At 36.9% G+C, this 20,094-nt stretch overlaps 2 protein-coding genes across 3 annotated transcripts in view; one reads left to right on the top strand and one right to left on the bottom strand.

The window, feature by feature from the left end:
* The window catches only part of ARHGAP15 (Rho GTPase activating protein 15), a 629,043-nt gene that overhangs the window by 478,015 nt on the left and 130,934 nt on the right, over positions 1-20,094 (top strand). For both annotated transcript variants that reach the window (XM_050751741.1, XM_050751742.1), the window contains exon 12: positions 12,589-12,723. In XM_050751741.1, the coding sequence (XP_050607698.1) occupies positions 12,589-12,723 (135 nt within the window). The remainder of the gene's footprint in view (positions 1-12,588; positions 12,724-20,094) is intronic.
* LOC126932656 (uncharacterized) overlaps positions 17,489-20,094 on the bottom strand; it is a 262,990-nt gene continuing 260,384 nt past the window's right edge. Inside the window, exon 7 of the mRNA XM_050751745.1 lies at positions 17,489-18,075. Within this exon, the coding sequence (XP_050607702.1) occupies positions 17,970-18,075 (106 nt within the window). The 3' untranslated portion in view covers positions 17,489-17,969. The remainder of the gene's footprint in view (positions 18,076-20,094) is intronic.

Genomic DNA, 20,094 nt, shown 5'->3' with positions numbered 1-20,094 from the left:
ATTTGTCTGTCCAGTCTTTATGTCTTTACCAAGCTCCATAGTCCAAAGTCTGAATATCTGCTTAGCATCACCAAACGAAAGTGTCAATAGCATCCCCCAACCAAACCCATTCTCCCTGGCAACTTCTTATCAAAAAACAAACTGAACAGATTAAAATTCTTAGCTATTCTTTCTGAAGTATTACATGTAAGATAACTTGCATAACTAGCTACAAACAATAGTTTTACTTGGTTCGTTCCCCCTTTACCACCCCTATGTTCATTAAATGGATGGCTTCACATAGCCTTTTCATTGCATTTCTACAAATACTATTTAGTTCTAGCCTTCATGGTATCTTGCTGGGCTGTTTCCAGGGCCTTCTAACTAATTTGCATATTCCTACTTCTCACCTCTCAAATGCATTTTTCTATTTCCTACAGATTTATGTTCATGAAATACAGTCTGGATGATATTTCCTCATACAAACTTTTGACAATTCTCTCACATCTAACAGAGACCATTTAATGTATTAGCATAACAATTACACTTTTCCCTGGCTTCCAAGCTAAGTTTCCATTACATTTCATCATTCACTTTTGCACTGGTCATAATGAGGCCTCTTGCCAATATCAAATTTTGATCCATTTCATACCTCTTTGCTGGAACAGTGGTCCTCAGAGTTTAACATGCATCAAAATCAACTGGAGGACTTGTTAGATCACAGACTAAATAGTATTTGTAGAAAAGCAATCACTCAGCCAGTTGCACCCAAAAGCTTCTGTTTCAGTTAAATCTGAGGTAGGTCTTGATAAAATTTGCCTTAAATATTCTGTGTGTGATGCTGACATAGCTGGTTCTGGGATCACATTTAAGAAACACTGGCCTGGGACATCCTTCCTCACCCATCTCAGTTCAACAAAATCCTATGCCATTCTCACTGCCATTGTGTGGGAGAAGTTTCATCTGTCACCTGTCAGAATGAACCATTCCACATGTTGTGTTCATGAGATGGGAGGCAGGACTCAACCATAGAGGTGAGGCTCACACACCAGACAAAAATGTCCTTAGCTAAAGCAGTGACAGGGCAGACCTGGGCAAAGCCAAAAGCCCTCCCAGGCAGGCCTGATTTGGAGTCTTACCTGTCCTGTGTCACTAACAGAATGATTGAAGTTTTAAGTGGAGTGAGATTGCCCGGACTCCGCTACTAAATACCTGAGTGAACCTGAACAAGTTACTGGATCTCTGGAGCTGCTTTTCCATCAGTAAAGCTGAACTAATAATAGTACATCCAGCATATGTTGATGTGAGAATTAAATGAATTCTTGCATGTGAAGCACTTAGAATAGTGCCTGAGAAGTGCTCAACTATTATTGGTTTTCTAGTAGTTTATACCTTTACTACAATGCTCCACTTGGTCACACAATGACATTTAAAGTTTGTAGGCCTATCTCCTTTTCTAGATGTCGGTTTCCTTAAAAGCAGGGACCACATTGTTGTGAATCCTCAGAAATATAGCCCTGGGTTTAGCACTTTATAGAAATCCAGTAAATAAAATTTTTAATTAAACTGAGATCGAAGAAAGATTACAAAAGGATCTTAAGTAAGTAAAAATCTTCTAAACAATAAACAAACCATCCATTTCTTTTTCTCTCATCATAAAGATGAATAAAAATGAGGTCAATTATTAATAATACATTGAAAGTAGGTTTGCCTTTTCCTTTGAATTTTCTAAACGCTATAATTAAAATGACTTCAAATTGGAATATTGTTAAGAAGAAATTAATCTTATTGGTAAGTAAAAAAAACAAATCCCATGGTTGATGATAGATATGACCTGTTAGCAATAGTTACACTTTTATATTTTATTTTCTTACAATCAGCATGTGGAGACCAACATAATCCAATTAATTGTAATTCCCTTTTGTTGCGTCGGTAAAGTAGTTCATGATACTAAAACACCATTGAAGTCTTATCTCTAGTCAGATAATCCAAATGGATTCTCATTTGCAAACTACTAGCAGGTCTTTATAAACTTCAGTAAAATAGAATATTTTGACTTCCCTGAACCTATAATAAATGTGACACACAAAAATTGGTCTGTGAACTCTAATCCTTTGTAAATGCTAGCCATCAGTTTTCTAGACTTCTTTCTCTGCTATGTAAGGTTCTCATAAACACACCTGTTTTTTATTAACTGACTTCTTTTAAAAGCATTTTTTCCACAGTGAATATCCAGTATTTGAATACATCAAAGCCTCTCAGCTGAGCTTCTTGCTCATTGTGTCTTTTTGGACACACCACCCCTCTTCTATACGCCCACTCCAACCCATCCTACATGCTACTGCCAGAGCATCTTTCTAGAATGTTGCTCCCCTGCTTATGGTCATCCAGACTTTTTCAGTTGTAAGGACCTTCATGCTGTACCCTCTGCCTTCTCTTCTATCCTCAACACCCTGAGATATGGAATCTATGCCTCTAGGGTCTCCAACAACTTGTGGCTTCCCAAATGCATCCTGTTCTTCATTCCTTGGCATGATCGTTACTTCTAGCTGAATTTTTCTTCATCTCTTCTCTTCCTCTCTCCCAGCTCCTGCACCACCCTCACCTACCTGACTGCTCATCATTTAAGATCATTATGTGACACCTCATCTGGAAAGCCTTCTGACTACACCCAAATGAAGCTTGATGCTAATCTTCTATGTTCCCATAGCAGTCTGCAAGAAGTTATATAATAACATTTACCATACTTGATTACATATTTTTCTATTTGACCAGACTTCCTATGTACTATGAAATCTTTGCACATAGAAGCTAGATCTTTATTTATGTTTACCAACAGCAGCTATAACATGCCTAGCACAAAATTTGGGTTCAATTAATATTTGATAAGTGAATGAATAACGTACTTATGTCTTCAGTATTTGTTAAGTGTTTTGAAAGAGAATGATAAAGAGAACACAAAGATAATGCCATGTGTGTAAACATGTATCTATTGTCATCGTCGTTGGTATTATATTATGAAATAGCCTCTGTTATCAAAGGAGGTTAAAATTTGATAGGTGGTGCAAATATATTAATAGCTAATAAAAATGAGTGCATCCATCATTGGCTAAGCACTGGGGATATAAAGATAAATAAAAACAAATTTCTTTGAGGCAGAGATAGAGGAGAGACCCTTTGTTTAAATCACTATAGTTAAATCTAGTAGGCATGCCCCAGGAGTGATGGGGTTCTCAGGCTAGGATTAGAAACATGGTAAGCAAAGTTTGAAATGAAACCCAGTGTAGGGAAGAGTCAAGTTTAACAGTATAGATAGCTAGGCATCACAAACTATAGGCAGAGACCGGGAATTACTGCCACAGGTTTGTTTAGGCTAGAATAATTAAGATGATAATGTTGTTCAGTAGTTTCATCAACAAGAAATTGTTGCATAAGGACCTAGGTATTTTACCTTACTTTATGCAAGTAGTTGTAAAATTTATAGATCTCCCAACTCTTATTTTGTGTACCTTTGTAGAGCTTTAGCGGTGATTGTGGTGAAGAAATGCCTTGTGATGCAGAAAATTTAGTTTACTCCCATGAATCAAACTAATCGACAAAATTTAAGTTAAAAATTATCATTAATAATTACTAGAAATCTTCTCTTCATTTTGGTTATCTTAATTGACAACTGACAGATGTCTTATCTGGGAGTAACATAGTTTCAATGAATGAGAGTAGCAATATCTTGATCTACCAGTTTTGTTTACCTTTTATTTCTATTTTTCTGAAGAAATATTTCCAGACAGAAAATTCTAAGTTAGCAAAACCCCAAATCCATATCCTTTTCAATGTTACCATTTCTAACCCTACACATATCACCAACATAGTAAGGGGAATGATAAAAGCCAAAAATCATATTACATTCTGGAAATATTTGCCGAAGTCTGGCTATATTGGATGCTTTTCATGTATTACATCACTTAAATCTCACACAAAATTAAGAACTCTCATTTGACAAGTGAAGAAACCAGAATGTTAAGTAACTTCTATATATGCGTTTTTGCCTACAATAGACATATTATCTGTATATGGGAATTCATAGGACTTAGTTTATTTCCTAGATATCATTAAGAGATATGTTTTGACTTGGCCCTGTGCTTCATATTTGCAAACGTAATATAACTTGGAGGGAACAATAGCAATGGTGTTGAAATTTAAAGCCACTATGAAGCAAGCTTTCAAAAATGACTTTGTCGAAATTTAATCCTACGATTCTCTCCCCTTTGGAGTATGTAATGTATGAAATCATCCATGGAATTCCAGCAAATTCAGAATCTGTTTGGAGAAGATGGTTAAATAAAAAGAACCATTGTGTACAGTATCTATAGAGTACAAAAAGCCTTTGACTGAATGGAAATAAGAACAGTGTTGGAAGCTCTGAGTAAGAAAGGAATTAAAGAAATATATATGGGTACCATGAAATACATCAATTCTTTTTTTTATGATCCTCACTGAAAGAAAAAAGTCTGTTCATTTTTGTTGCTGTTGTTGCATCTGAACAGGACTACCTTTTCTCAGCTACCTAAACAAAATATCTAAAAGCCTGGAGAGAAGCATAATGTCGCTAATGTCATTTTATAAGGTAGAATTATGCATGGAGTTATGATGATGGGAAGATGTTTTATGTTATGCCATTATAAATTAAAAATGCACAAAGCAATGACATGTTTGTTATACTTTCCATCTGTGGTGCTTGCTTCACAAGTTTCAGTTGTACCTATTTATTATGTTATTCTTTACATTCAAATGAAATCTGAGGAGAAATAAAAATAAAACAGTCTTGTTCCTGACTCATTTCCTGTACTGGATAGAGGAGAAGACTGTTCCACCTCCTTCCAAGAGAGTAACTAAAGATATTTCATATCAGCCTGTGACATGTGCAAGCTTCGGCCTTGTCAAATAATTTCCAAAGATATGCACACAACATGAAAGCACACAGAAAGCAAGTTAACATGGGGTGCCGAAGTAGCCCATTAGATATTCAGAAATAAAAGCTTTTTTAAAAAAGTTTTAAAATCTTAGAAAGTTTGTGGTTACTTCCTTCCTCCCTCTTTCATAATTCAAGGATGCCACAGAAAACCAGATTTTGTAGACCAGGTGGTAATAGAACCGTCTATCCTGTGCATAGGTCTAACTGTCTCCTCTTGCCAGAAAGGAACCATTTTCAAACATAGGACTCCTAAGAGCTTCCTGGAGGTTACTGTAATAAATCGTATGAAACAAATCTCTTTGATTTTGCATACAAGGTTTCATATTTAAAACCACTTTGCTCCTTCCTCTTTGATAGGTAGCATGACTATAGACAGTTGATTGGACTTGGGTTGAGTTTTTCCTGAGGATGTTTCCAATGTTCTCTTGTAGTACTTGGAGTCTCAGGTGATGGCAACCATGCAATATTTCTACTTTATACATAGTAGTTGTACAAAGAATGAGTATGAAAATGGCAATCATGATTTTATTGTTTGTCTGGAGACCACACTGGAGAGTATTCTGCATGTTTATAGAGCAAATTATTTGAAATAGGTTAAGCCTGAATAGGCAAGCAATTTTTCAACTAATTCCAGCTTCAAATGTATTCTCTGAATATTGGTAATTATTTTTCTTCAAATGGAATTACCTAAAGAACTAACCCTGTTGTTCACTGTGTTTCACAAGTGTAGCATAGCCCTTGTGTCGAGAAGATGTATCGGTATGATCCAGAAATTTGACATCGTCTTTCTCTGCCCAAAACCTTAGGGTATTGTATTAGTTTGCTTGAGCTACCATACCAAAGTACCACAGACTGGGTGGCTTAAACACAAAAATGTATTTCCTCACAGTTCTAAAGGCTGGAAGTCTGAGATTAAGATATCAGTAGGTTGATTTCTCCTAAGGCTCTCTCCTTGGTGTATAGGCAGCTGCTTTCCTCCTGTGTCTTCGCATGGTCTTTCCTCTGTGTGCACCCTAACTGTTGTTATAAGGACACCATTCATATTGGATGGGGGCCCATATGACTTCATTTTACCGTAATTACCTCTTTAAAGATCCAATCTCCAAACATAGTCACACTATGAAGTATTGGGGTTAAGACTTCAACATTTGATTTTGAGGAATGGAAGAACACAATTCAGCACGTAACAGGCACGATGCCTATTTTTGGGTGATATATTTGTTCTTTGAGTTTGTCCTGGCTTGCCCCCAAGGACAAAATAATATGATTCTAGGGAAGAGTAACAAGATGTAAAATGTCCAGAACTTTATCTATATTCACTTTCTGAGCACCTGATGAAGCCCTCTCCTTTGAGGAACATAAAGCAGCCTCAACAGCTGTAGCTTTAAAAACACAATGCCCAGCATGTAGCCTCCTTCCATCTCTGTTTGTTTGAAAAAAATTGAGTGAACAAACAAATTAACTGGCCAACTGGTTTAGTTTTCTCAGATAATATCCTCAATGAAGTCTCATGTTACAGCCGAGGTGTGGAAGGAGGAGCTTTAGCCAGTGCAGCAGAGAAAGATGCTACTTTTTGCACAGGGTTGACATCACCGTGTTTGAGAATGCAGAATCTCTCTAATCCACCAGAAATCAGACCGAACCATCACTTTCAGGAGCCAGCACAGCAGGAAACGTGGAGCTAGTTGAGTGATTCAACCAACTTCCTTTTGATCCATTCCTTTAAATGCTAAACTAAAAATCTTCTATATCCTTATAAGCAGTGTCGTTTTATCTACATTAATATCTAATCTTTCGATTTGATTTTAGGGCCAAACATATTATGTTTTGGATCGATCATCCCTCTGGTATCTCTTTCATTTGGGATGTGACTTTCATGTATCCAGCAGGCCTTTTAGATAAGAGCTCCAAATGGTCATCTGTGCTGGAAGCAGGGACATCATCCTTTATGAGAGTTTCATAGTGTAACAGGTTCTTTTCACTGTATTAATGAGATCAGGGCTATTGTCTCTGGGAAAACTAGGGTGTCTTTTCCTCCTTTTAAAATTGCAACAATAAAATAAAAGTTGGAAAGAGGTTTTAAAAGTGCTATCAAAACTATTACAAGGTAAACAAGCACTTGATTTTCAACATATAAAGAAGATTTTCTTTCTTGACTCGGTTACTCTTCTACTCAGGATAGTCCAAGTGCAAGCACATTTCAACAAAGACTAGGTTAAGACAGTTTGAGTCTAGTTAAAATTGAACCTGATATCACAACTGCTGGTTATATATACCAATATCTACATAGCAATATATAATACAAGAGGAAAGGGGTAAACTCATTTTTTTTTTCCTTTGATACAGAGTCTCACTCCATCACTGAGGAGGCTGGAGTGCAGTGGCGTGATCTTGGCTCACTACAACCTCTACCTCCCTATTCTCCTGCCTCAGCCTCCTGGGTAGCTGGGATTACAGGCCTGCCACCATGCCTGGCTAATTTTTGTTATCTTTAGCGCAGACAGGGTTTCACCATTTTGGCCAGGCTGGTCTCAAACTCCTGGCCTCAGGTGATCTGCCCACCTCAGCCTCCAAAAGTGCTGGTATTACAGGCATGAGCCGTTGTACCTGGACAGTAATGAAACTCTTAATGATATTTAAATGCCCCCTTTTCCTTGGAAACTACCATTGACCTACTATGGCTATCAAAGGTTCATCTTTCAGTTCTTCTTTTTAAGAAAAATTGCTCCTAATAGCAACTGTCAAATTTTTTCTTTCAAATATATTTTTAAAGCTTGATATAAATAAGTTTTTACTTAAAATATGCCCTAAAGACTCTTCAAGAAAGAGCATTTCAAGATAACCTTGTTTGGGTACAACATTTAGGTTGTGTGTGTATGTGTGTGATCTCATAAAAGTCACATGGTATTTGCATTGTAGAGCTTAACCTATCTTTAATTCTGTTTATATGCTTTAAGGCAAAACCATAACCAAAATGAATTTAAGATAACCTAATTAGAGGGCCAGGAGAAACCAGCACAGATTAAAAGGATTGTGAGACATTGTGGTTCAACCAGACGTCTTCCTAGGATTGGACTATAACATGTGATATGCTTTGGCTCTGTGTCCCTACCCAGATGTCATGTTGAATTCTGTTGAATTGTAATCCCCAATGTTGGGGGAGGGACCTGGTGGGAGGTGATTGGATCGTGGAGATGGATATCCCTCTTGCTGTCCTCGTGATAGTAAGTTCTCACAAGATCTGGCTGTTTAAAAGTGTATAGCACTTTCCTCTTCACTTTTTCTCTGCTGCTGGCTATGTGAAGATGTGCTTGCTTCCCCTTCACCTTCTCCCATGATTGGAAGTTTACTGAGGCCTCCCCAGTTATGCTTCCTCTACAGCCTGCAGAACCATGAGCCAATTAAACTTCTTTTCTTTGTAAATTAACCAGGCCCAGGTAGTTCTTTATAGCAATGTAGTTTTTTTGTTGATCCCATTCAAGAAACTGCATCACACTGAGATAAATCCTCTAAAACAACCAGGCTGGCTTACAATGTTTGTTCAATGTTTCAGTTGCCTTAGTCTCTTTTTTATTTTACCATTTTGGCCTTTATTCACCTGCCTCATTCTGGTGACAATTTGGATATGTTTGTTTCCTTATGCTTTAAAATGTTTTTCAGATACATTTTCCCATTTGATACCAACAATTATCCTTTTATCTTCATTTTACAAATAAATAAGTAAATAGATAGATATACAATGAATTAGTGGTAAATCCAGTCCTGGAATGGGTGTTTTGTATGGCCTTTTTCCTACTCTATCATATTTCCTCTTCACTCGATTGCTACCTAACAATTTGCTCCATCTCTGCCCATTTCCTAATGCAGTTGCTTTTTATTACCAATTTGTTTTGTATCTGTTTATATAAGAATCTGTGCCTTCTACAAGTCAGTAATTACCAAAGATGAGAGTCAGTTTACAGGTAAAAGCATAGCCTCAAGTAAGACATTTAAGGGTAAAATGTAAAAATTACAATCTTGACATAATAGTCAATCAACTACCATTCGCAATTACTGTTTATTTGCCTTTTCCCTTTCTGCTTCTGCCAGCCAAGATTAAGTCTGAACACAGTGATTTTAAACATAGTGGGGGCTTACTGGCTCTTTATCCTGGTTTCATCACTTGGCAGTCATGGGAAAATTGTTTAATCTACCTATGCCTCACTTTCCCTATCTGTAAAATGGATATGATGATAACAGTAGCATCTTCCTCATTACCTTGCTGAAAACATTAAATTAGATAATGAACGTAGAGTACATAGCACAGCCCCTAGTACAGTGTAAGCTGTAAGTAATTGTTGGTTATTGCTTTCATCGCAAAGTACCCTGAATGAGTTCATATGGATTTTGTTCTATAAAAAGTTATGATTTTGTCAAGAATAATTACCAACTCTTAAGTTCATATTAAGGAAATATTAATATGTGTGTATCTAATTTTCTAGTTCCCTGCCCACCTATGGTAAACTTCATAAATCTTTGTTGAGTGACTTCTATAGACACTTATAAACTTCACTATAGTGGCTCTCAACCAAGAATAATTTTGCACGATGGGGAGATACGTGGCAATCTCTAGACACAATTTTTATCATCCTCACTGGGAAATACTACTGGCCTCTAATGGATTAAGGTCAGGAATACTGCTAAACATACTAGAATGTAAAAGACAGCCCCCACCACAAAGAATTTTCCAGCCCCAAATGTCAATAGTGTGGTGCTTTTGAGAAACACTATTAGAAAAGGGAAAAATATAAGACATCATCACTGTGTAGAATCTAGTTAGAAAATGCTTATCAAATAATGCAAATACATTTGCAATAATGCCTGTTAACACCAGGATAGGGTTATGGTTAGTTCATCTTGAAGACTGGTTGGCTTCATGAGAGGGCATACTATATGGACATAACTTCATGTTTAGATAAACTACAGTGACCTTGCAAAATTTGCCTTAACATCATCTGGTTTACAAGGGATCTTAACCTTGGTTGATTATGAAAACTTGATATAAAAATTAGTATTATATTTCAAAATACTCTTTCCAACTATTTGCCATATTGCCTATTTAAGCTACTTGCTGAAGGGCTACAAATTATTATTTCTTTAAATGGAAACTACATAGGAATCTATAGTAGGAATGTTGGTTTAAGTGATACAGTTATTATTATATGGTATTTTAAGTAGATATAATCAAATGGTCAAATAGTATCTATTCATTGGTAAATTTTCTTTATCACTACATTCAATTTTCATGTTCACTTGAATTAACTGATATTAATGTGGAGATGAGTAATATTAATGCTGTTTTCCTTTGGTTAAGCCATTATTTGTTGGTGGTGGTGTTTCCTTGGTCAAGTTAAAATCATTCTCTTTTTTACCTGCTGAACACTTTCCTTTAGCAATTTCAAACTTGTGCACCAAAATGGCATTTTGTGTTGGACTTTTCTGATAAATTTTTGGTTGAGATATTTGTGTGTGTGTGTGTGTGTGTGTGTCTGTGTGTGTGTTTTCGTGTGTTTAGGTTTCCACTTAAAGTTCAGTGCCAAAGCTACAGTACTTATACATTTTCTAAATGTGTTTTAAGCAATAAGTTGTACAACATTTTTAGAACATGTGTTAAGCTATTTCTCTAAGAATGAAGCTCTTAACAAAACATAAGCACTCTGCATGAGATCTTAGCAGCAAAGTGCTTAAAAGATAAAGTAAGAATTGGTACCATGGGAAGAACACCAGCTGTAGAGCACACAGGTCCATTATGAGAAGTATGGTAGTGAGTAGGGAGAAAATGATTTAATCAGGAGTAAAACCAATTTTATTATAAGGGCACGCAGGGGGTGTGGCACCATAGTGAGAGGGACATTTCAAAATATCTGACAGATTTCAACAATGTGAAAACCCCGTTCTTTAAAGTGACAGTAAACCCCATCAGGTCTCCCTTTTTGATGCTATTGTTAACAGTTGACTGTTTAAAGCTGGCCTGCTAAGATGCTGTCGGCCTATTTCAATAGTGTGTAGCCAAATAAAAGACTAATTGTTGAAATACAATCAATCAAAAATGATTGCAGGGCAGAAAGAAGGTCTCCTATGCTGATTTTGTTGTGGATCATATTATTGTGTTATGATTGAGGTAGGAATGAAGACTGAAAGGAAAGATTAGCCCATCTGAAATAAACAGATTCACCTTCATGTCTTCTCTTTGCAAACACACTGTTGAGCAGGAACACCACTTACTATAAGCCTTAGAAGCGATCGTTCATTTATTTAAAAAAAAAAGATCTGCTGAAGATTTGGGCTAATATTTTTAAAAGGACATGAACATTATTAGCAAAACAGCCCATGCAGAGAATCCCTACAGTGACAATTCTCAGCTTTTCTTACATTTTGGTGCAAAATGCTCCTCTGCATTCATAAAACTGACATCCAAGGGACATGTGAATGTGAGCCCAAGACATCAGTAAAGAAACAAATTTTCAGTTGACCAAATACCTCCATGTTTGCCAGGATTCTCAGCTTTTCAGTTAACCCCCAGATTGTCTAAAATGATTAGTTTAAGTTTTCAGGAAGCCCAGAATCCAAAACCTTTTCCATGTTGCCCGTTTAGAAAGACAAATTGTCTGGCTCAACAGCAGTGCCTTTGTACCTTGCTTCCTTTTCATTTTATGTCAAAATGTCCCTTTCAGACGTGAATGCATCCACTTCTTGGGTGAGACTAATTCCAGACATTCATATTGAGGGTGAAAAGGACAAAAATAATTGCCCAGCACACTTTATTTCTACTACAACCTTCATTTTGGCTTTTACTTTCTTTCATATTTCAACATTTCCACTCACTCAAGCTTCCCAAGCAAATACTTCTGTTGTTTCTAAAAAGAGTTGGTAAGCACTTGTGGTTTGTCTTTAGTGTGTTATCATTTTTGACAGCTTTGCATAGCCTACGTAGGCCAACAGGGGTCTGTCTAATATTGTTGCTGGGCATATTTTCCTCACTGAGATGAGAACTAAAAAAAAAAAAAAATTTTGAAGCAATAAGAAAGAATTAATATCCTTTCTCACTCAGTATTCTATTCCTTGCTGACTTTATATTCAGGCAAAAAAAGGGAAAAAGTGTTACCCATTATTCCCTTGTACATAGCAAGGCTAACACATGTAAAGCAATAACTCATTTTCTATTGCCATGTTTAGCATATGTCTCCTGTTGGCTCAGCAAGGCCTTTAGGCTGGTCCCTTGAGCCGGCCATCATTGGCAACTCTTAGCCCCTCGGCCTCAAAACCAAATAGCTTTGAATCATGTTGAGCTGTGATGCTAATTTTCATACTGATGCATTATGGGAATAAATGTATCTGACATACTGTGTCAATGGCACTGTCTCTTTGTGTCTCTTGTTTTTTTGTTAGCTGCATTCCTACAGATGGTATTCCATTGAAAATGTTCCCTTCCTACGGAAAGAGGGAGGGAAAAAAAAAACACGCACAGCACCAAACCTCTAGGTGCAGAAGGCTGTTAACGGTTGCTGATGATAGTAGGCAAACATTAACATAATAATTAGTGTCTTGTAATTGTTTCATTAAAACCAGTTGTTCCATTTCTCCTCGTGTTTTCCCAGAAGAGAAGCTGAATTTGGACGACAGCCAGTGGGAGGACATCCACGTTGTCACCGGAGCACTGAAGATGTTTTTCCGGGAGCTGCCTGAGCCGCTCTTCCCTTACAGTTTCTTTGAGCGGTTTGTGGAAGCGATCAGTAAGTACCTCACAGAAAAGGGCAGGTGGTGGAATAACCTGACATCCTGGAATTATTAAGTAAATAATAAGAATGATTATAATAATAATCATGGGGAACAGATAGTATCCCCGATGCTCCATATCTTACGTTTTCGTTTTGTTTTGATGGCTTGTTTTATTTCTGGCCCTGCAGTATTATCTGAGGTGGTTTTTTTGTTTTGTTTTGTTTTGTTTTATTAGGAAAAAATATGACATCCTATTTAGGGTAGTCAATTTAACTAAGCGTCCTCAAATGAAAATAGTGTCTCATCAAATCTGCTTTAAAGGGTTCACCGTGTGCACCCCTCGTCTCTGCCTTTATACTTTCAGAATTGCAATGAGTTTGAATACAAAGGGGTCTTGAAAAGAACCCTAAGTGAATTAAATATTACATTTCATGAAATATTTGTTAAATTATCAACTAAGACATCATGTTATCTTGGTTCACTCACCCTTCACCCACTAACACTAGTAAACAGCCATAATTTGCTTATGAGCAGTGTGATTATCAAATTAAGTAATGGCAAGTTTCTTCTGTTAAACTGGTGACGTTATAAGAGAGTGAGTTATATCTATTACTACCCAGTAGTCATTGTACACTCCATGAAGCTTCTTTTTCTGTTTTTTTTAATTCATAAAACACACACACACTTAAGTAAAAGTGAATAAATGAATGAATAAATCAATGAAAATCTTTTCCAAATGCAAGGGTACTTGTGCTATTAATCCTTCGAGAAGCAACTACTGGTATGTCTCTAAATTTAATATCTTAGGGTATGCTTACTGTAACTGTGACAGCTTGGGAAAAGTTTCCTGGCAAGCCAGCTGATTTAAGGAAGAAAAAGAAAGAAGAAAGAAAGGTAAAATTAAAAACTTTGCAAGCCTGGCAGGAGCTTAATTAAAATCCTAACGAGACAAATCTCCAAGAAAAAAAAAAAATTGCTGTACTCAGGAGGTCTGATCTTGGATGGCTGGGTGTACAGTGTTCCCATTAGTAGAAGTGGAGATTTGGGGGTCCTGTGATGGAGAACAGCCCCTCAATATGCCCTCTAATTCTGTCATTCACAAAGCCTTCACCCTTGTTTAAAGCTCTGGCAAAATGGTATCAAGTAAAAGAAGAAATTTCTCTCCCAAGGTCTTGTTGCTTGCTCAGTTTCAGATTTTGTTGTTGTTATTGCTGCTGCTGTTGTTGTTGAATGTAGTAACAATACTCTAACTATGGGTTTTGAGTTGAGGCTGGAACTCTTATCCCTTGTCATGACTTCATCTCATGAGCCCTCTACGTCTTCAGAAGAGCAATGTTTCATAGTTAAGCAGGCTCTCTTAACTTCATTTGAAAAGAAGAAATAAAATATAAACAAGCGGGCATTTCCGTAACAGCTTTTTCTGATATTCTGTCTTGGAACACCCAATCAACTTACAATGCTGGGACAGTGTTCTGGTAGGAAATTGGAGGGACTTTGCGTTTAGATGCCTATTTCTGATTGTGTACATTTAAAGAAGTCATATAAATTTCACATCATGATCTCCACACATTCAAGTGAGGATGATCTCATTTGGAAACTTACTTCGGTATGTGCTATTTGGGGGCTATACTAGGATAACCATCATTTAAGCTTCTTTTAGTTCACCTGATTCTAAAGATACTAGGAAAGTCATTTTCTTAGCTTGAGAGATATGGAAAGCAGGCCCTCAGAACCCACATGAGAGTATGTCCTTTGAATTTCTCTAAGGAGTAGGATCATCTCAGGGATATTCTAGACTTAAGTCCAAATTGTATAGCATTTCAGAAATATAGGCATGATAAGAACAGAACATGGCAGAGTTTTGAGGCAGGCAGCAGACTATTGGGATTGATGGCTCTGGCAAGGGTTTCTGCCAACACCTATAAAATGGGTTATGATGAGAATGAATAAGAAAGTGCCTAAGAAAGTCCTTTAAAAATGTAAGAGGTGCACAAACAGTGCTAACAATGTTTCTCCATATGAGCTTTGTTTGATAATGTAATTTGGAAGAGAAGAGAGAGACTTCTTCCTTCATTGTTCAAGGCAAGGAGAATCAAACTCAGCGTTATTGTGTCGGGAGTTGGTTCCTACCGGTGGGTTCATGGTCTCCCTGACTTCAAGAATGGAGCCGTAGACCTTCTAGGTAAATGTTACAGCTCTTAAAGATGGCACGGACCTAAAGAGTGAGTGGTAGCAGGGTTTATTGTAAAGAGTGAAAGGACAAAGCTTGACAGGGTGGAAGGGAACCTGCGTGGGTTGCCGCTGCTGGCTGGGGTGGCCAGCTTTTATTCCCTTATTTGCCCCTCCCGTGTTCTGTTTCTGTCCTATCAGAATGCCCTTTTTTCAATCCTCCCCATGATTGGCTACTTTTAGAATCCTGCTGATTGGTGCATTTACAATACCCTTGCTAGCTACAGAGTGCTGATTTGTTCGTTTTTACAATCCTCTTGTAAGACAGAAAACTTCTCCAAGTCCCCACTCGACCCCGGAATTCCAGCTGGCTTCACCTCTCATTATGGTCTGAAAGTTTGTGTCCCATCAAAATGTATACGTTGAAGTTCTCACCCCCAAGGTGATGGTATTAAGAGATGGGGGCTTTAGATGGAGATTAGGTCATTAGGGCAGAGCCCTTGTGAGTGGGATTAGTGACCTTATAAAAGAAGCCCAAGAGAAACCTGTATCTTCTTCCACCATGTGATGGTACAACTAGAAGTTGCCATCTATTAGCCAGAGAGTGGGCCCTCACCAACACATTAAATCTGCTGTCAACTTGGTCTCATACTTCCAAGACTCCAGAACGGTAAGAAAGAAATTTCTGTTGTTTATAAATTGCTAAATTTATGGCATTTTTTTATAGTAGGCCAAATGGACTAGGACACTCAGCCGCCTTGCTTCAACTCACAACCGAATAGTAGAATGTCATTATTTTTTAATGTGTAAAATGGAGGGATCATAATGGGGCTCAGAAATATGTTATGATGTTGGATGTTAGTACATTTACTAACCCATGTGTTTTTTATATAACCTTGAAGCTAGTCCTTGTGTTCTAAACCTAGGAAAAACTGTAGGTTGTAATTCATATTTAAATATTCTTAAGCAATGAAGGAATGGCCACCTAGTTTCTTGGCAATGGTAAAAACCACACCAAAGGAAATACTTTCTCTCCATGTGTACCAATTGTATTTAAAAAATCTTTCAAAATTTTAAGAACATTTATACCCCATTGCAGGGCTTTATCATAGCTTACATAGCCTCTTGTAAAAATCTATACGGTGAGAAACTCAACAGATCCACTCACGAGTTTTTGGCTTTATATGTAAAGGGACCAACTAGGTAAAGTAAATTCACAGGAGAGGATGAATTGAGGACAAAGAGGGCCAGACCCAGCCTCTTTGTCCTCAGATTCTAGTTCTTCCCTTTTATTGTCTGTACCGTAGGAGGGTTGGTCCTAGCCAGCTATATTTTGCAGATGCTTTTTTTATTAGTGGTGGTTTTTTCTACTTTTATTTCAGATTAAGAAGGTACATGTGCAGGTTTGTTAGCTGGGTATACTGCGTGATGCTGAGGTTTAGGGTACAAATAATGCCATCACCCAGGTATAGAGCATACTACCCAACAGTTAGTTTTTCAGCTCTTGCTACCCTCCCTCCCTCTCCCATCTAGTTGTCCCCAGTGTCTATTGTTGCCATCTTAATGTCCATGTGTACCCAGTGTTCAGCTCCCATTTATAAGAACTTGGGGTATTTGGTTTTCTTTCTCTGCATTAATTTGCCTAGGATAATGGCCTCCAGCTGTATCCATGTTGCTCCACAGGACATGATTTCATGTTTTTTTTATGGCTGTGTAGTATTCTATGTGTATGTACCACATTTTCTTTATCCAGTCCACCATCATTGGGCACCTAGGTTCATTCCATATCTTTGCTATTGTGAATAGTGCTGCGATGAACATGCAAGTGCTTGTGTCTTTTTGGTAGAATGATTTGTTTCCTTCTGGATATATACCCAGTAATGGGATTGCTGGGCCCAATGGTAGCTCAGTTTTAAGTTCTTTGAGAAATCTCCAACCTTACATGTGCTCTTGAGGTGCTATTGCACCCGGTCAAAGCCACTGGAAGGAGATAGCAGAAAGAGAGAGAAGACAAAGGCCAGCAGTTTATTAGTTTATCCCCAACCCATTCACTCTTGCCACCCATTTGCCTCAGGTAGCTTTTCTGCCTGAGGCTCCTTCTGCTTTACAGCTTCAGCTTTGACCAGACAGGCCCCCTCTGGTTTCAGCTCCCATCTGGTGACACAGACTCTCCTTTCTTTGCTTTTCCTGCCTGGAGAACGTAGTGGCTTCCTGGTGTGTCTACTTTCTTGGTTACTCCACTCTTCCTTATCTGGTTCTCAGCTTCTTCTTTATATGGGCAGCCAATTCTCTGCATCAAATTAATTCCCTCTGTTGGTGTAAATACTTAAAATGGTTTCTGTTTTTTGGTTACACACAAGTAAAATATCACGTCAGTTGATGTCATGGTACATGTTGTCATAACATTATTTCCCTTTTTTATTGCCCCCAAGTCCAGTTTGTGATGCGTTAACATTTTTATTTGGCCCCAGATTGGGAGATCTGTTACCCTTTCATGGAAGAGTTAAAAGGTGGTTAGACCCAACGGAATTTTGCATCCCACTGGAATACTTTGCATCTGAGGAGAAAATGTTATTTCTAGTACAAGCAATTAATGACCACTGGTGCCGTCTGAATAATTTTTATTATATGTTTGAGAGTTATCACATAGTCCAAGAAGAGTGAACAGAAGGCATTTACTTTTTAAAATAATTTCTTTTTGGACCAAAAAAAAACCCCATTAATATCATAAGACCCCGCAATTGCCATAGTAATCCCTTGTCTGATAATACTCATTGGGGTAACAAAAACACTAGGGATTGTTTTATGTCTCAGAATCCAAGTACGGCAGCTATTGATCTGAAATTCTATACTTGAGGTCAATCCAATTGGGTCACCTGCAGGTTATTTCATGGGGATTTAACCCACTGACTGCAAGGACTTAATTCCCTGGAAATGACTTGTGCTGAAGGCATTATTAGTACTGTAAATGTGAACTCAGTAGAAGAGCACAGCCAGGGAGTTTTATGATAGGTGATGCAATCTTGTGGCTAGAGGCCTGCAGGGGTCCAGACATTTCCAGTAGATCTAAATCCTAGGAAATGTACTAACTTTACCTCTGTTCCCATCTTTTTCTTCTGGTAACTCTACAGATCCAAAGAAAAAACACAACAAGCAATGTTTTTTTCCGTTTTAATGTCTGCATTTTTCCAAAGTTCCTGAAAAAGAGAAAGGGAGGAGAAAAACCCATTGGAATTTCTAATAATTGTCTCATTTAATTCTCAAAATAAGAAAGCAGGAGATATTGGAGAAATGGAAAGATCATCTGCACAATAATTTCTAGCTCATAAAGTTACTATGAGAATGAAATAGAACAGTATTTTCTTACTCTATGTTAGGCACTCAGTAAGCGATTTAAAAAGAAATTAATTTTTAGAAGAGTTCTAAATGCACATCGCTCAAAAAACTAGACTTGGCATTCAAATACAAACATACTTTGTGTCATTGTATATTGCCTTGAGCAATAGCTATTGCCAAATATCTGTATTTTATATAATCCTACAGAAGACCCATATGTCCTATGTCATCTTATATAAGACTACAACCATTTTTTCTACATTTTAAAAGCTGAATTTAGAATTAAATTAATGGTCAGAAATTTCAGTATTGGAGTTTTAGGTTAGAAATAAAGTTGAACCTTCCAAGAGTGAGTGATGTTTCAATATTTAGTACTAGATATTAAAAGCATTCATGCCTTAAATGTTGACTTCTCTGAGTACATTTTAACCCTGCACTCTGATTTCTATGATCAATTGCTCAACATCTTTTGAAATTTATTTATATGTACATAAAGTTACTTTTCTATTTCATATGAGTAACTATTTTAATTTTATTAAGATTCTTATAATTATTTACTTGATCAAATTACAATATTCAACAAACAAAAATCTTACAGAAGTTAGGATGAAAAGCAATGGATTGGGCCCTATCACATCATATCCCCTGACCTATTCATGAGAGGAAACCTCATTTAATGATTTTAATTTTTATCTCTTCTGGTTACTTTCATAACTCTAGATAATATCTCTACTTTTGATTTATCAAGCACGGATAATGTCCGTTACCTAATATTGTTTCATTCTACTCCACTTCTTTTAGTATATGGTAGCCATATTATTATAATTGTAAGCTAAATAATATGCCTAAACATCTTTTTATTGTTTCATCAACATTCAACAATATCGGCTAATTTCCATTCACAAGGTGAGCATGTACTCCTTCCCACCCTTTCCTTCATCTTTCTATAGTTTATTTTTAATTTTTAACAATTGAAGATTTTTTTCTAGCTCTACTAGAATTGGCATACAATGAACTGCACGTTTTAAAAGCGTAACTTATCAACGTTTTGACAAATGTATGCACCACCACCAAGATAAAGAACATCTCTATTATTCCCAAAAGTTTCCTCTTAATCCTTGGTAATCCTCTTTCTTTCCCCTTTCCACCTGCTCTGCACTCCCATCCCAAGCCACCACTGATCTGCTTTCTGTCACTATCGATATATTTACATTTTCTAGAATTTTATATAAATGGAATCATACAGTATGCACTCTTTTGGGTGGGGAGTTTTTTCATTCAACATAATTATTTTGAGATGTATCCATGTTATATTGAGTTCATTTTTCATTAATGAGTAATATTTCATTATTTGAATATAACACAATTTATTTGTTGATGGATATTTGGGTTTCTAGTCTTTGATTGTTACAAGTGAAGCATTTACAAATCTGTGAACATTTATGTACAAATTTTTGTGTGGACAAATGCTTATAGTCTTCCTGGTGATACTTAGAAGTAGAGACCTTTTCCATATGGTAGGTATATATGAAGTTTTTAAGAAATTGCTAAGCTGTTTTCCAAAGTCATTGTACCATTTTTCAATTCCTGTCAACAGTATACGAGAGTTCCAGTTTCCCCACATCCTCAGGAACACTTGGTGTGGTCAGTGTTTTTAATTTTAGCCATTCTATGTGTGAAGTGGTATCTTGTGGTTTAATTTGCATTTCACTAAAGGTTAATGATGCTAAGCATCTTTTCATGTGCTTATTGACCATTCCATTATTTTCTGCAGTTAAGAAACCTTCTACATTTTCAAAAAAAATTGACTATTTCTTTGCTATTGAGTTTCGAGAGTTCCTTATATATTCTCAGTGTTAGTTCTTTATCAAATATATAAC

The sequence above is a fragment of the Macaca thibetana genome, chromosome 12 (assembly GCF_024542745.1).
Source record: "Macaca thibetana thibetana isolate TM-01 chromosome 12, ASM2454274v1, whole genome shotgun sequence".
Lineage (NCBI taxonomy): Eukaryota > Metazoa > Chordata > Mammalia > Primates > Cercopithecidae > Macaca > Macaca thibetana.
Note: the sequence above shows the minus strand (reverse complement) of the source record. Positions and strands in the feature narration are given on the sequence as shown.